At 42.1% G+C, this 17,174-nt stretch overlaps 2 protein-coding genes across 2 annotated transcripts; both read left to right on the forward strand.

Moving 5' to 3' along the window:
- The first annotated feature begins 6,105 nt into the window (after nt 1-6,105).
- On the forward strand, nt 6,106-6,826 carry LOC123485558 (ecto-ADP-ribosyltransferase 5-like). The gene has a single exon (XM_045216535.1). It carries the CDS (start codon nt 6,218-6,220, stop codon nt 6,824-6,826), a length of 609 nt encoding a protein of 202 aa, XP_045072470.1. The 5' UTR covers nt 6,106-6,217.
- A 3,952-nt stretch (nt 6,827-10,778) lies between these two features.
- On the forward strand, nt 10,779-12,142 carry LOC123485552 (NAD(P)(+)--arginine ADP-ribosyltransferase 2-like). The gene is made up of 2 exons (XM_045216532.1): nt 10,779-10,914; nt 11,265-12,142. The coding sequence occupies exons 1-2, from the start codon at nt 10,837-10,839 to the stop codon at nt 12,039-12,041; spliced, it is 855 nt and encodes a 284-aa protein (XP_045072467.1). The 5' UTR covers nt 10,779-10,836; the 3' UTR covers nt 12,042-12,142.
- The last annotated feature ends 5,032 nt before the right edge of the window (nt 12,143-17,174 follow it).

A 17,174-nucleotide genomic window follows, 5' to 3' on the forward strand; every position in this document is an offset into this window, starting at 1 on the left:
TGGTGCGTTTCGTCAGCCCAGCTCGGCCCGTTCCTGCTCCCCGCACCAAGTCAGTGGTGCGCTTCGTCAGCCCGGTCCAGCGCGTTCCTGCTCCCCGCACCAAGTCAGGGGTGCGTTTCGTCAGCCCGGCTCGGCCCGTTCCTGCTCCCCACACCAAGCCAGTGGTGTGCGTCGTCAGTCCGGCACAGCCCGTGCCTGTGCCACCGGTGCCTGGTTCGGCACGGGTCAAATGCTTCACGCCGGAGCTAGAGCAATCCGCTCCACCAGTGTGCAGTCCAGCTCCGGTCAGCAGGGCCAGACCGGACCAGGGGTACTTTGGGGGGTTAGAGAGGGAGTGGGGATCATGCCCGGAGCCGGATCCGCCGCCAAGGCGGAGTGCCCACCCGGTCCCTCCCCTGTGGTATTTGGTTGGCGCGGTCGGAGTCCGCGCCTTTAGGGGGGGGTACTGTCACGCCCTGGCTCTGGGGACTCTAGTATGTTGAGCCAGGGTGTGAGTTTTCATTTGTGTTTGTTCTAGTTGTTGTATTTCTATGTTGGCCAGGGTGGCTCCCAATCAGAGACGGCTGTAGCTCGTTGTCTCTGATTGGGAGCCATACTTAAGTAGCCGTTAGGCATTCATTTGGTGTGGTTTCTTGTTCCGTGTTGGTTGTGAATGTAACCAGGGACGTCACGTTTTCGTTTTGTTGTATTGTTCGTTTGATCATCAATTAATAAATATGTTCGCATTCCACGCTGCGCCTTGGTCCTCCTCCTTCGACGATCGTGACAGTGATGTCATTTATACACTGAAGAGCACTGGAATATCTAAGAGCAACATGAACTGCAGATGGGTTTACAATGGAGCAGATCCAAACCTGAGAAGCAGCTTTGATACATTAATCAGAGCATCAGATACAGGCTACATAATGCTCTTTATTGTGTTGATAACTACTGTATATCACTAATCATTCCATCCAGAAACAATGATGCAATTACTACAATGATGAGGAATCTAAACCACTTTCCATATCTTAGTTGTAATGATCCTGTTAAGAAAATCTTGCTTTGCTTGTAAATGTATGTTTTTCTTTCTTGACATTGTCATTGTTATAAAAAATTGAAATAAAGGACCCTATAAATTTGCCCTGCAGCTTTTGTTGAAAGCAATAAAGAAAAGCATTGAGAATGATTACATCTCATGTCATCTTTATACACTGTAAATCTGTTATTAACCTATAGAGCCAGCTCTCTGACCAAGTATCAGTAGATCTTTTCAGACAGTCTGCAGACAGGAAACCTGAAGTCTTCTACAAAACTATATCGGGCTCCAGTTCTGGTAAATTCACCTCTAAGATCATTGTAACTGAATGAAGAAGATGATGGTCACACATCCTCAAAGAGCCACAAACATATTCAGAAATGTGGTTCTGTTTAAACTAAACACACCTTTTCCTGGACATTTGCCAAATAGCAACCAGTGGTCATCCATAACTTTGTTACAACCTGAGTGTCCGTAATCATGACTGACCAGTGACCACACAGTGCAGTGGAAGAGTTTGGGGTCATGAAGTGTATGTCTGTTAATGGGACTGTTTATCTCTGTAGAGATACCTTATAAAAGAGGCAGGCAACCCTGGTCCTGGAGTTCAATAGACACATGATGTTTTTGATTTAACCAACCTGGAAGACCAGGTGTGTTGAACTTAGGCAATCACTGAACTGATCACTTAGCTCAGTTGGTCTGGTGTGGAGCCTAGTTGGGACAAAACACTGCGGCACTCCAGGAACAGGGTTGCTGACCCCTGCCTTATAAGGTGGTGGAGTAATGCAAACCGTTGAGTGTGGAATGTGAGCTTTCTGACACAAGCTCTATTGAATGGCTATTACACCTAAAAACAAGTCAGTGGCCTTGTGATTAGAGTGCTCGCCCTGCGACTGCAAGGTTGGGAGTTCGATCCCCGGTTAAGTCATACCAAAAACTCAGGACAAATGGGGCATTCTGCCTTGCATTCAGAACGACATACTTTTACGTTGTCAGCTCAGGGATTTGACCCAGCTACCTTTCAGTTACTGTCCCAACACTCCTACCTGCCAGGCTATCTAACTACATGCACAATGAGGTGAACACAGTCTACCTCCCACGTGAGAAAAATACAAATTCAGACTTCAATAATGCCCTGAACAAAGCAGTACAAAAGGCCAAACCATCTATCCATGAACTGAAAAAAGAACATTCCATGGCTATATATGTGTACACAAATGAAAAGCTCAATATCTACCTGGACTTCAACAGACAAGTTAGAGATGGTAGATCTAATTATGGGACAACATCATTCCAGTACCATTCCCTCCACTTCTATCTAACTGAGGCCATTCAAATGCTCAAACGAAGTCAAACAACATGTAGGACCACCTACCTTAGAACCAACGTTTATTTTGATCAGGAGGTTGTCAACAAAAAGATCAGTTTTGGCACCTTCACCTCGAGCACTTTAGTTAAGGAAATAGGCAGAGATTCATTTGGAGCGACGTCCTGCTTTGAGATCTCCACATGTCTTGGAGCTGACATATCATATTACTCTGTATTTACTGGAGAGAGAGAAGTCTTAATTCCTCCCTATGAGGTATTCACAGTGACCAACATCCAGACGAAGTCACAAGAGAATAAACTATGTTGGGAAGTCGTCTACACACTAGTGAACACTGGAGTTCAGACTGACTTGAATTGCAAGTTGCAAAATGGAGCAAAACCAAACATGAGAAGCAGCTTTTCTGCATTCAACCGCGCATCAGGAAAATGCTACATAACGCTCTATATTATGTTGATAATTACTGTATATCACTGATCATTACCCCACTAATGTACATTTAAGTCATCTGTAAAAACAAAAAGGTCACATTCCTTTTTTCAGTTGTAATGATCCTGTTAAAAACTGTTTAACCCACATTGCTTGCTCAGATTCAGATCAAGGTTATATTTCTTGATATTGTATTGCAATTTGTTGACATTGAATAGAATCGTAATTTGTGATTTGTTGAAATGGAGCTTGAATTGAAACCAATAAAGAAAAGCATTAAGCATTATAATGACATCTCATGTCCTCTTGATCCACTATGTGTAAATCTGGTATAAACCTACAGAGGATAATATTCCATCTCATTAAAAGCAACTTCACAACTTCACTTCATTAGCTGAACCAGCCTCTAGCAACTACCTCACCTAGTTAGCTATATGGCTAATGTGATCGACATTGTCATTCTATTTACATGCAGGTAGCAAATACAGAAAAACATATTGTTGACTTTCAAATAAATAATTAGAGGAGTCTCGAGTACTGCAGCGGTCTGTGGCATCACAGTGCTGAGGCGCCACCGCAGCCTGGGGTTTGATCCGGAGGGGGCTTTCCCTGGCTCATCACACTCTAGCGACTCCTTGTGGCGGGTCGGGCCCTGCAACCTGACTTCGGATGTCAGTCGAATGGTGTTTCCTCCGACACATTGGTGAGGTTGACTTCCGGGTTAAGCAAGCAGTGTGTTAAGAAGTAAGTGGCTAGGCGGGTCATGTTTCGGGGGATGCATGTCTCGACCTTTGCCTCTCCCGAACCAATTGAGGAGTTGCAGTGATGAGACAAGGTCGTAACTAGCAACTTGGGAGAAAATGGTGAAAAACTATAATTTCAAACAAAACAATAATTAGAAAACAATACACATAGTTTTACAGAGAAGTAACACTTAGTCATGGCTTTGAAATAAACTTGAGGCCAAATAGTAACAAGTAGGCTGGCTAACCAGAGAGAGAAGATGTGGCTGTCAGAGGGAGGGAGGGAGGGAGGGAGGGAGGGAGGGAGGGAGGGAGGGAGGGAGGGAGGGAGGGAGAGCAGGAGCATGTTTAGTAGTTTCCTGTGTCTTTAAGGTCAGAACTCAGTACAGCTCAATCTGTCAACTACAATGAGGAGAGAGTGGTCTCATTCCAGGCCAACTATATTGCAGTCAGGCTGCACACAACAACCAATGGGCATCATATTGCTCTATCATACGATGTGGTTAACTGATATGTTAAACACCTGTCCAGGAGTTGTGAGATCTGGAAGGCGACTTCAATGTAGTCAGCCTGGAATGTGGCCAACCTGATGATTGGGGTTGGATGAGAGATGAGGACAGACTTGGTTATGAAGGAAGCTTTCAGCAGCCATCTTGTTGACTAGCAGAGACAACAGACGCCATAGGGTGGCAGTGAACTGTCATAACATCTACTGTCTATCCACAGATTACTTTGACACTAACTGTTGCTTTGTCACTACTATAACTACTTTAACAATTAAGATGTTCTATTTTATTCTATTCTATTCAAAATAGGATACTTGATTCTGCCACAAAATAGAAAACTTAATCAAGAAATGGCTGGAACTCAGTGACGTCATTACCAGTCACACAACTTGAGAGACAATGACCATGACAACTGACTGACCACACGGTGCAGTGGTTGACTTGGGGTTGAAGGGAACGTAAGAAAGACAGAAAGGTGGAACGTTAAGTCTTTCTCAGCAGCATCACTTTTAGTTGGAAATGGCCCTGTGGTGAACCAAGGTAGAGCTGTGTACATCCTCATGCGTGTTTACGTGTGCAGACATGAAGATCTGCATGACTTTGTTCACATATTATCTTGGTGCTTCAGTGTGGGAACATGGTTTGTGGTCATATCTGCTTGTCATCACTTTTAGTTGGAAATGGCCCTGTGGTGAACCAAGGTAGAGCTGTATACATCCTCATGCATGTTTACGTGTGCAGACATGAAGATCTGCATGACTTTGTTCACATATTATCTTGGTGCTTCAGTGTGGGAACATGGTTTGTGGTCATGTCTGCTTGTAAAGTCAGATCTCTGACCAGGTATATTAGATCTTAGCAGACAGTCTGCAAAACACAAGTCCTGAAGCTGAACAATAGAGGAATCTGCATACAGTCTACCCACACTCGTCACTCTCTGTCTCTGTCTCGATTTTGCTGCTTCCTGTGGTTGAGGTCTCATTCTGTCCTTCTGTTTCTTCTTCTTCATCTTCCTTGTCTGTGTTACCATTGCTCCGACGAGAGACTGGAGGAGTCACCAGGTTATACTGACTAGGCTCATTCACCACACATCTTAAGATATGGTGAACAAGTGGGTAGTGGTAATTATTATTGTTTTTGTGCCGGAAGCATTGGCGTTGACCCTGGGTCTTAACTATGGAAGGGTGAGATAATTTTTATTTTATCCATATGCAACTGTCATTATTGTCTGCCCCTAAAGATTAGGGGTTCCCGAATTGTCGGCACAAACTATAGTGGAATATTGTTTACTGCATCATATAGTTTTCATTCTTAATTAATTATTTGATATGTAAAGCTTCATAGTTTGATCATCTATATTGACATCAGACATGAGTTTAAATACTTGAAAAATCATTTAAAATACTTTGAGTGTTTTCTTGAGTCTGCTTGAAGTACCAGATGGGACATTTCTATTGGTTTATTGAGACAGGCAGGCTCAAAATGGCTCAGATAAAATATTTGAACTTATTTTTTGTTCCTGTACTGTCTGTTGAGTATATCTGATATGAGAGAATATACATAAAAGGGTGGTTCCATGAATAGAGGTCCTTTTGGGTAATTCAGTGAAAAATAACTATTTATTTCACCAAATTTTAACATTCTGTCATAAAGAACACGTGTTTAACTTAAAGAAACAACAATGTGTTTTCCCATCTCCAGAGGTTAAAGTAAGGAAAATTACTATAAAAGGTGACAATAAAAGTAACAGGGTGGACGATTTCATTTTAAATCAGCCATAATGCCGCTTGTGACTGTGGAAATGGAAGCTTGTTGTGAGCGATAGAGAATGGGAATTTAAAAAAGATAGTCTGTTTAGTTAGAGTGTAGCTGTATTTGATTCAACTGCACAAATCTAATGCACAAAAGAGTTAGCAGACATTGTTCTCAAGGGGAGAAAAAGAGAACTGGCAAGTCTTATGAAGTAATGTATTGAAACTAAAATTTACTTTTACAGAAGCCTTTCCCACAGGATATGGCCCCTAACTCTATTGATGATCAATACGTCGGCTGCAGTAACGAGATGCACAATGAGGTGAACACAGTCTACCTCCCACGTGAGAAAAATACAAATTCAGACTTCAATAATGCCTGGAACAAAGCAGGACAAAAGGCCAAACCATCTATCCATGAACTGGAAAAATAACATTCCATGGCTATATATGTGTACACAAATGAAAAGCCCAATATCTACCTGGACTTCAACAGACAAGTTAGAGATGGTAGATCTAATTATGGGACAACATCATTCCAGTACCATTCCCTGCACTTCTATCTAACTGAGGCCATTCAAATGCTCAAACGAAGTCAAACAACATGTAGGACCACCTACCGTAGAACCAACGTGTATTTTGATCAGGAGGTTGTCAACAAAAATATCCGTTTTGGCACCTTCACCTCGAGCACTCTAGTTAAGGAAATAGGCAGAGATTCATTTGGAGCGACGTCCTGCTTTGAGATCTCCACATGTCTTGGAGCTGACATATCATATTACTCTGTATTTACTGGAGAGAGAGAAGTCTTAATTCCTCCCTATGAGGTATTTACAGTGACCAACATCCAGACGAAGTCACAAGAGAATAACTTGTGGTGTGAAGTTGTCTACACACTAGTGAACACTGGAGTTCAGAGTGACTTGAATTGCAAGTTGCAAAATGGTTCAAAATCAAACATGAGAAGCAGCTTTTCTGCATTCAACCGCACATCAGGAAAAGGCTACATAACGCTCTATATTATGTTGATAATTACTGTATATCACTGATCATTCCCCCACCAATGTACAATTAAGTAATCTGTCAAAACAAAAAGGTCACGTTCCTTCTTTCAGTTGTAATGATCCTGTTAAATACTTTTTAACACGCATTGCTTGCTCAGATTAAGATCAAGGTTATTTTTCTTAATATTGTATAGTAATTTGCTGACATTGAATCGAATTGTAATTTGTGATTTGTTGACATTTGTTAGCATGTACACTGTCTTTGTTTATATTCACCATTATGTTACTGATTCCCTCCACCCCATCAATATAGTGTTAATATTCACCATTATGTTATTGATAACCTCCACCCCATCAATATAGAGTTAATATTCACCATTATGTTACTGATAACCTCCACCCCATCAATATAGTGTTAATATTCACCATTATGTTACTGATTCCCTCCACCCCATCAATATAGTGTTAATATTCACCATTTTGTTACTGATTCCCTCCACCCCATCAATATAGTGTTAATATTCACCATTATGTTACTGATAACCTCCACCCCATCAATATAGTGTTAATATTCACCATTATTTTACTGATAACTTTCAAATGAATCATTAGACATAGTTTTACAGAGAAGTAACACTTAGTCATGGCTTTGAAATAAACTTGAGGCCAAAGAGTAATAAGTAGGCTGGCTAACCAGAGAGAGAAGATGTGGCTGTCAGAGTGAGATTGGAGGGAGAGCAGTAGCAGGGTTAGTAGTTTCCTGTGTCTGTGAGGTCAGAGGGAGATGGGAGGGAGGGAGAGCAGTAGCAGGGTTAGTAGTTTCCTGTGTCTGTGAGGTCAGAGGGAGGGAGGGAGGGAGAGCAGGAGCAGGGTTAGTAGTTTCCTGTGTCTGTGAGGTCAGAAGGAGATGGGAGGGAGGGAGAGCAGTAGAAGGGTTAGTAGTTTCCTGTGTCTGTGAGGTCAGAGGGAGATGGGAGGGAGGGAGAGCAGGAGCAGGGTTAGTAGTTTCCTGTGTCTGTGAGTTCAGAGCTCAGCACTGCAAAGTCTATCAACCACAACGAGGAGAGAACGGTCTACTGTCTATCTATGTTACTTTGACACTAACTGTTGCTTTGACACTACTATAAAACACAATATCTCTAAGACATGGAAATGATCATAGATATCTTAAGTTTATAACTTCCCTGCCTGGGCTGATGAGACAGTGGATAGAGCAGTCAGACGTAACAGAGTAAAGAGTCATTTTAACGTCATAGATTTAGCCGGTGGTAACTTGTGGAATAGACGCCGGCTGGAATGCGCTTTTAACCAATCAGCATTCAGGATTATACCCAGCCGTTGTATAAACATATATAACTGTTAGATTAGGTGCTACCTAAACAGTGGCTGAACTCCATCATAAACTCCACAGTCAGTGGCCCTATGTTACCAAACAATATGGCCATAGTCTCAATCTGTTTCCTTCCTTTCCTTGTATCCTTTCCTTGTCTCCTATCATTTGTAACCACCACATATCTGACAGACCTCACCATTTGAACGCAATATGATGGAACTTCAACTTACCAGTCCGCTCACATCTCAGTCATAACAAAGGAATGAAACTATCAACCTACCAGTCCTCTCACATCTCAGTCATAACAAAGGAATGAAACTATCAACCTATCAGTCCTCTCACATCTTAGTCATAACAAAGGAATGAAACTCTATCAACCTACCAGTCCTCTCACATCTTAGTCATAACAAAGGAATGAAACTCTATCAACCTACCAGTCCTCTCACATCTTAGTCATAACAAAGGAATGAAACTCTATCAACCTACCAGTCCTCTCACATCTTAGTCATAACAAAGGAATAGAACACTATCAACCTACCAGTCCTCTCACATCTTAGTCATAACAAAGGAATTGAACACTATCAACCTACCAGTCCTCTCACATCTCAGTCATAACAAAGGAATTGAACACTATCAACCTACCAGTCCTCTCACATCTCAGTCATAACAAAATAAAGGTAACAACCATAACCAGTAGTATTAGAATACTGCCTAAATCATAACCTGGACATTGGCATGAGAGACAACAGAATAGCGAACACACACACTAATGTACCTGGAGGCCTTCAGTCTTGACATGGTGCATTCTGGGCAGAAGAGGGCAGTGTTTACCTCAACCAGCTAAAGGAATGATTGGCAGACAAAGCTTAGACTTTGTCCCAACTAGGCTCCACACTGTATGTGTGTGTGTATGTGAAGGGAATGGGGGATACCTAGTCAGTTTCACAACTGAATGCATTCAACCAAAATGTGTGTTCCACATTTAACCCAACCCTTCTGAATCAGAGAGGTGCAGGGGGTTCTGTCCATTTGTAGCTTGTTTTTGGACACAGGTCCAGGAATGGCTAAAGGATTGCAATATTTACCTGGAACTAACCTTGCAGATAGTATTACTGGGTGATCTGAAAAGTCATAGTCAATCAATCAATAATATAATAATACTTTTAGCAAAAATGTTTATTTTTAATTCACAATCTGTAGAAGCAATGAGAATAGAAAGGTTCAGAACTTTTGTAAAACATCACAGTACGGTTGAAATATATATGGCAAATAGATATCCTATATGGATGGTGTTAAGAGATAGATGGGAGGTAATGAATAGAGTTGAAGGATGGGACTAATAACAAATAATAACAAAAATAGCTAATAATGTAAGCATACTGTGTCCATAATAAGTATATAGGTTGTATGTTGGGAGCTTTTGGGAAAGAGCACAGTTAGAAAGATATGGCAGTTAGAAGCAAACCGGATGGACATCATGAAAATGATCGGAGAGGTTGAGAGTAGAAGAAGTTCAGGAAAAAAAATATATATATATATATATATATATATATATATATATATATATATATATATATATATATATATATATATATATAGAATTATTGTAAAATTAACTCTGTCCATAAGGTGTAGATAGTAAGTATAGACCGGAAGTAGAGGCCTGGGCAAGTAATAAAGGGGAATATATATATAAAAAATAAAATAAAACATGGGGGATTGGAAGTGATGCAGACAATTACATTGATAGAAGATACAATCTATCTGCAATATTAAGCTGATCCATTCCCCCCGGAAAAAAAAAATAATAATAAAAAAAATATATCAAAAAAAAAAAAACCATAACCAGTAGTATTACAATACTGCCTAAATCATAACCTGGACATTGGCATGAGAGACAACAGAATAGCGAACACACACACTAATGTACCTGGAGGCCTTCAGTCTTGACATGGTGCATTCTGGGCAGAAGAGGGCAGTGTTTACCTCAACCAGCTAAAGGAATGATTGGCAGACAAAGCTTAGACTTGACCAGAGGTAATCAACCCTATTTCTGGAGCGCATCAGGTACTGCAGGATTTTGTCCCAACTAGGCTCCACACTGTATGTGTGTGTGTATGTGAAGGGAATGGGGGATACCTAGTCAGTTTCACAACTGAATGCATTCAACCAAAATGTGTGTTCCACATTTAACCCAACCCTTCTGAATCAGAGAGGTGCAGGGGGCTACCTTAATCAACATCAGGGAGCAGTGGTTGTTGGGGTTTAACTTCTCAAGCAGAGAAACGGCAGATTTTCCACCTTCACCGGCTCAGGAGTCAAACCAGCAACCTTTCGTTTACAGCCCAACGCTCTTAAACACTAGGCTACCTGTGTGGGTATGTGTGTGTGTGTGTGTGTGTGTGTGTGTGTGTGTGTGTGTGTGTGTGTGTGTGTGTGTGTGTGTGTGTGTGTGTGTGTGTGTGTACTGTGCTAAAGGGCTACCTGTGTGTGTGTGTGCGTGTGTGTGTGTGTGTACTGTGCTAAGGGGTTTGTGGTTTGAGGGGTACTTGTATCTGTAGGTGCCTGTTCTCAGCAAGAGAGGAGGGACTGTGAAAATAACCACAAGAGCACTGATATAACAAGGCCCCCTGAAAGCTGAACATTTCAATGCTGATTCTGTATCTTAAAAGACAATTCATCTCCATTACAAGTTGCCATTGGACCAACATATTTTGACATCATGGCAAGACACAAGATCCTAAGCTTTACTGTGATGTATTTCATCCAGGCTTGGACTTTGGGTGTGGACTCCAAGATGGTAAGATATTACACAATTTTGAGACAGAGAGACAGAGAGACAGAGAGACAGAGAGAGAGAGAGAGAGAGAGAGGTATTACAGTATAATTTTTTTTGATTAGATATGTATTCGTTTTAGTTCTTATATATAAATAGTATTATAGCTATTACTTTTATTGTTGTCACTGTTGTTTTCATAATTGTGTGTATCACTTTGCTTTGGCAACATTTATGAATTTGGAGAGAGAGAGAGAGAGAGAGAGAGAGAGAGAGAGAGAGAGAGAGAGAGAGAGAGCATTTAAATGCATTTCAATATATAGAACCATTCCTCTGTTTTACACGTGTTGCTGTTCCCCCCATATTCTCTGAAGGTTAATCTCCATCAGCCTGAACTGAATTCCAGCATACCCTTAGACATGGTCCCTAACTCTGTTGACGACATGTATAACGGCTGCACTGAACAAATGTACAACAAGGTGCGGAAGGAATATCTTCCAAATGAAAACAGAAATGTAGGGATATTCAATGAATCCTGGAAAAAGGCAGCAGGGTGTGCAAAAAATGTGAAGGACAGATTCAAAAAGGACAAGTCCAGGTACAATTCTAAAGACAAACTAACACATGATCATATCAAGGCTATCTGTGCTTACACAGGAGGTCAAACTAAGATGTACCCAGAGTTCAACCAAGCAGTCCGGACCAATAGAACAGAGTACACAACCTCCTTCCAGTTCCACTCTCTGCATTTCTTGCTGACTGACGCCATTCGCCTCCTGAAACTAAACCAAAAGACCTGTCACACCACATACCGGAGAACCAACATGGAGTTTGGAGGTGAAGTTAACAAAATAATCAGATTCGGCTTCTTTGCCTCCAGCTCTTTCCTAAAGAACTTGACACATTTTGGAGAGAAGTCCTGCTTTGAGATAAAGACATGTTTTGGCGCTGATCTGAAGTCCTACCCCAAAATGGGGAATCGTGAAAAGGAGGTGTTGATTCCACCGTATGAAGTGTTCAAAGTTACTGCCGTGCTGAAGAAAAAAAATGATAAAAACCTTTGGTGCGATGTTGTGTACAAACTAGAGAGTATCAAACCCCCCAAGAGTAACCTGAATTGCAACATTTTTAAGAAGCCAATTATTAATTAAGAAAAATCTATGTTGATCTTGAGTAATTGTCCCTAAAGAGGATTTAAATAAAACAGCCAGGCTGCTTATCCTTCTTAAAGTAAATAAAGCCAAACAATGTGTTTTCAGTGTCTGAAGCTTTTATTGTATTACGTTGATTTGTTCATTGGTGGATGTTACATACAAACCTCATCCTGACTACCTGAAATAGTGATTATTAAGATGTTTGTACTAGCCTGTGTATCAGACTCCATAGGAGACTTTAAAACACTTATATGCCTTCTGCAACTTCTGGCAAAATAAAGAAAGAAAATCACTGAGCTTGACTACAGTACGTCTAATGCTTTTTATTTGAACTTTCACTGTACTACATTTAGACAAACTAATGTTACAACATTAAATGGGCCGCTGATTAAGATATAATATAACATACCACAAGTTGAATTCTCCAATAAAGTGATACTGGAAACTACCAATTGTTGGGGGGAATATTTACTGTCATTTCATTCTTAGTGCAGCAATAGCAAACAACGGGTTACAAACATTTCAACAAATGACTAAATATTACCACTAGCTTCAACTTCACAAAACGCCCCGCCCGGATTGGCCCACAGGCATCACCAGCTGATTCTCATAAGAGGTGGGGCCCCGCCCCTGCCGTCCTTGAAAGCTGGTTCCACCATTGGGGTGCCAGAACAGAGAAGAGCTTGGACTGGGCTGAGCGGGGAGCTGCCCTCCGGTAGGGATTGGAGGCCCAAGAGACCAGAGGTAGCAGAACGCAGTGCTCAGGTTTGGGTGTAAGGTTTGAGTATAGCCTTAAGGTAGGGAGGGGCAGTTCCTCTTGCTACTCCGTAGGCAAGCACCATGGTCTTGTAGTGGATGCGAGCTTTGACTGGAAGCCAGTGGAGTGTGCGGAGGAGCGAAAGTTGAACACCAGGCAGGCTGCAGCACTTTGGAGAAGTTGTAGGGGTGTGATGGCACAAGCAGGAAGCCCAGCCAACAGCGAGTTGCAGTAGTCCAGACGGGAGATGACAAGTGCCTGGATTAGGACCTGCACCACTTCCTGTGTGAGGTAGGGTCGTAACCTACTGATGTTGTAGAGCATGAACCTGCAGGAGCGAGTCAATGCTTTGATGTTTGCAAAGAAAGTTAGGGTGTTGTCCAGGGTCACGCCAAGATTCTTTGCACTCTGAGAGGGAGATGCGGTGGAGTTGTCAACCATAATGGAGAGGTCTTGGAGCAGGCAGGCCTTGTTGAGGTTGAGTTTGAGGTGGTGGGCCGACCTCCAAGCTGAGATATCTGCCAGGCACCAGGGTGTCAGAAGGGGGGAAGGAGAAAAGTAGTTGAATGTGATCCACATAGCAGTGATAGGAGAGACCATCTGAGGATATGACGGAGCCAAGTGACTTGATATATAGAGAGGAGGAGAGGGCCTAGAACCGAGCCCTGGGAGACAGCAGTAGTGAGAGTATGTGGAGCTGACACAGATCCTCTCCACATCACCTGGTCGGCGATGTCCAAGAGTGTGCTGAGCCTTTGACGCCCAGCCCTGAGAGGGTGGAGAGGAGGATCTGATGGTCCACAGTGTCGAAGGCAGCGGACAGATCTGGGAGGATTAGAACAGAGGAGAGAGAGTCAGATTTGGCAGAGCAGAGAGCCTCTGTGACAAAGAGAATAGCAGTCTCAGTTGAGTGAACCATCTTGAAGCCTGACTGGTTAGGGTCAAGAAGATTGCTCTGAGAAAGATAGAGAGCGAGTTGGTCCGCCACAGGAAAGGAAGACCCAGAGTTACCTCTGCTGCAGAGGATAAGTAAATTAGAGGTAACTGCACCTCAGATTGCAGCCCAAATAAATGCTACACAGAGTTCAAGTAACAGACACATCTCAACATCAACTGTTCAGAGGAGACTGCGTGAATCAGGCCTTCATGGTCGAATTGCTGCAAAGAAACCACTGCTAAAGGACACCAATAAGAAGAAGAGACTTGCTTGGGCCATGAAACACGAGCAATGGACATTATACCGGTGGAAATATGTCCTTTGGTCTGATGAGTCCAAATTTTAGAATTCTGGTTCCAACCGCCGTGTAATTTTGTGAGATGCAGAGTAGGTGAACGGATTATCTACGCATGTGTGGTTCCCACCATTAAGCATGGAGGAGGAGGTGTGATGGTGTGGGGGTGCTTTGCTGGTGACACTGTTGGTGATTTATTTAGAATTCAAGGCACAATTAACCAGCATGGCTTCCACAGCATTCTGCAGCGATACGCCATCCTATCTGGTTTGCGCTTAGTGGGACCATCATTTGTTTTTCAACAGGACAATGACCCAACACACCTCCAGGCTGTGTAAGGGCTATTTAACCGAAAAGGAGAGTGATGGAGTGCTGCATCAGATGACCAGGCCTCCACAATCACCCAACCTCAACCCAATTGAGATGGTTTGGGATGAGTTGGATCGCAGAGTGAAGGAAAAGCAGCCAACAAGTTCTCAATGTATGGGAACTCCTTCAAGACTGTTGGAAAAGCATTCCAGGTGATGCTGGTTGAAAGATTGCCAAGAGTGTGAAAAGTTGTCATCAAGGCAAAGGGTGGCTACTTGGAAGAATCTCAAATATAACATATTTTTTGATTTGTTTAACACTTTTTCGATTACTATACAATTCCATATGTGTTATTACATAGTTTTGATGTCTTCGCTATTATTCTACAATGTAGGAAATAGTATAAATAAAGAAAAACCCTTGAATGAGTAGGTGTGTCCAATTTCTTGATGTTACTCTTTAATTCCAAGCAGATTCTTTGGTTACATGCAGAGTGCGACATGAGTAAGACATGAGCTTCCCTAAATGCAACAAAGTCAAACTGTGGGGGGTCTCTAAATATTGATAATTTGATTGACAGCAAGATACATAAATCTTACCTGCGAAAGCATCTGAGCAAAACAGCTCCCCTCTGTCTCACTGGACACTGAGTATACAACACATTAAGAACGCCTGCTCTTTCCATGACATAGATTGATCAGGTGAATCCAGGTGAAAGCTATGATCTCATATTGATGTCACTTGTTAAACTAAATCCACTTCAATCAGTGTAGATGAAGGGGAAGAGACAGGTTAAAGAAGGATTTATAAGCCTTGAGAAAATGGAGACATGGAGTGTGTATGTGTGCTATTCAGAGGGTGAATGAGCAAGACAAAATATTTAAGTGCCTTTGAACGGGGTATGGTAGTAGGTGCCAGGCGCACCGGTTTGTGTGAAGAACTGCAACGCTGCTGGGTTTTTCACACTCAATAGTTTACTGTGTGTATCAAGAATGGTCCACTACTCAAAGGACATCCAGCCAACTTGACACAACTGTGGGAAGCATTGGAGTCTACATGGGCCAGCATCCCTGTGGAACGCTTTTGACACCTTGTAGAGTCCATGCCCTGACGAATTGCGGCTGTTCTGAGGGCAAAAGGGGGCGGGGAGTGCAACTCAATATCCTAATGTTTTTTTACACTCAGTGTGTCCTTTTTTGCTCTCTGTGACCAACTGTCTAACACTGTTTTAACGATCCAATCACATTCAATCAGGAAGCTGATAGACCTCAGAGGAAATTGTTCCTTTATTACTTCCTTACTTGGCATTTGTTTTACTTATTATTATTAAACAGATGTATGCTAATAATTGATCATGAAAAAAAGTTGAACCATAGTCGTACATATCAAATCACATGACATGTTTCTAATAAAATAATGAAGAGTCATTTTCCAGAGTACAGTATGTCTACATCCTCTCCTCTAAATCTAAACACAACTATTATTTGTCTTATTCTTTCTCTCTTACTCATTCTCTTAATGTTCTTCTTCCTCTTCTATGTCTCTCTGACACTAAGGCTCTAACTCAATTCGTTTTCCAAGATTACTCTCCTCCCATCTGCTCTCCTCCCATCTCCTCTCCTCCCATCTCCTCTCCTCCCATCTCCTCTCCTCACATCTCCTCTCCTCCTATCTCCTCTCCTCCTTCTCAACCCTATTAGAGGATGAAGTCCAAGGTCCCTCCCCTTGGAACATATTCTCCAATATGTTTTGAGAAGGAGGAGAGGAGGAAGGATTGGAGGAGGATTGGAGGAAGGATGAATTGAGAAAGAGCCCGTTGGCAAGTCCGTAATACCACTATTTCCCCTCTATGGTAAGTTCATTTCTCACTTTAACCACTAGGTGGAATCATCATTTAGCCATTCAGCACTGTAGCCAACCATCAACATAATAACTACTAGACACTACCAGTAAACAACTAGAGACAAAGAGAGAGAGAGAGTTCAGTCTCTCTCTCGCCCTCTCTCTCTCTCTCTCTCTCTCTCTCTCTCTCTCTCTCTCTCTCTCTCTCTCTCTCTCTCTCTCTCTCTCTCTCTCTCTCTCTCTCTCTCTCTCTCTCTCTCTCTCCCTCTCACTCTCTCTCACCTGTTCCTCTCTCCTGTTTATGATCACCAGGTCTCCTCCTCTCTCCACACTGTCCTGTCTGCTCTCCTCCCAGGATTTATTCTCAATAGAGAAGAAGCAACAGCTTTGCCAGCCTTCAGAACAGGGTCATTTAGCAGACACTCTTATCCAGATCAACTTTGAGTTAGTGCATTGATCTTAAGATAGCTGTTATGATGAGTTTCTAGGATATCAAGTGATTACGAATGTAAGGATGTACTTAGACACTTTTGATGAGGAGTTCATATAAGATATTTAATATGTACCATGGTTAGTTATAACAGAATAACAGAGATTTGCCTCTATCATTTCCCAACTCCAGAACAAAGATCCACTCTCTCTATATATACACTCTGTTACAAGTCTCTCCACGAACATCTGGTAATCATCATGGGCACTCCCATTCTTTGATGCTATTACTCCTTACCCCAAGCCAGTATATCCTGTCCATCAATCATGTTATCATAGACATCAGTAATCTCCTTTGACATAACGGAATGTAGACTCTGTGGCCCCAAGCCAATTATCTAGTAACTCTAACCTGGTCCCCACGATACTATGACATGACATCATAACACTATAAAAACCTCATATCAATAGCGAAGTGAGACAACCACATATCACAGTCGTATTAAGTATATTTTTCCTCAATAAAGAAAGTCAGTGCAAATTCAGTGCTAGTAAGAAAAG

The sequence above is a fragment of the Coregonus clupeaformis genome, unplaced genomic scaffold, assembly GCF_020615455.1.
Source record: "Coregonus clupeaformis isolate EN_2021a unplaced genomic scaffold, ASM2061545v1 scaf0735, whole genome shotgun sequence".
Taxonomy (NCBI): Eukaryota; Metazoa; Chordata; class Actinopteri; order Salmoniformes; family Salmonidae; genus Coregonus; species Coregonus clupeaformis.

Excerpts from the sequence above, each read along its gene's own strand:
- LOC123485558 (XM_045216535.1), top strand. The coding sequence starts at position 6,218 with ATGGCTATATATGTGTACACAAATGAAAAGCCCAATATCTACCTGGAC.
- LOC123485552 (XM_045216532.1), top strand. The coding sequence starts at position 10,837 with ATGGCAAGACACAAGATCCTAAGCTTTACTGTGATGTATTTCATCCAG. Across the intron at positions 10,915-11,264 it reads TGGGTGTGGACTCCAAGATG|GTTAATCTCCATCAGCCTGA; the intron begins GTAAGATATTAC and ends TATTCTCTGAAG.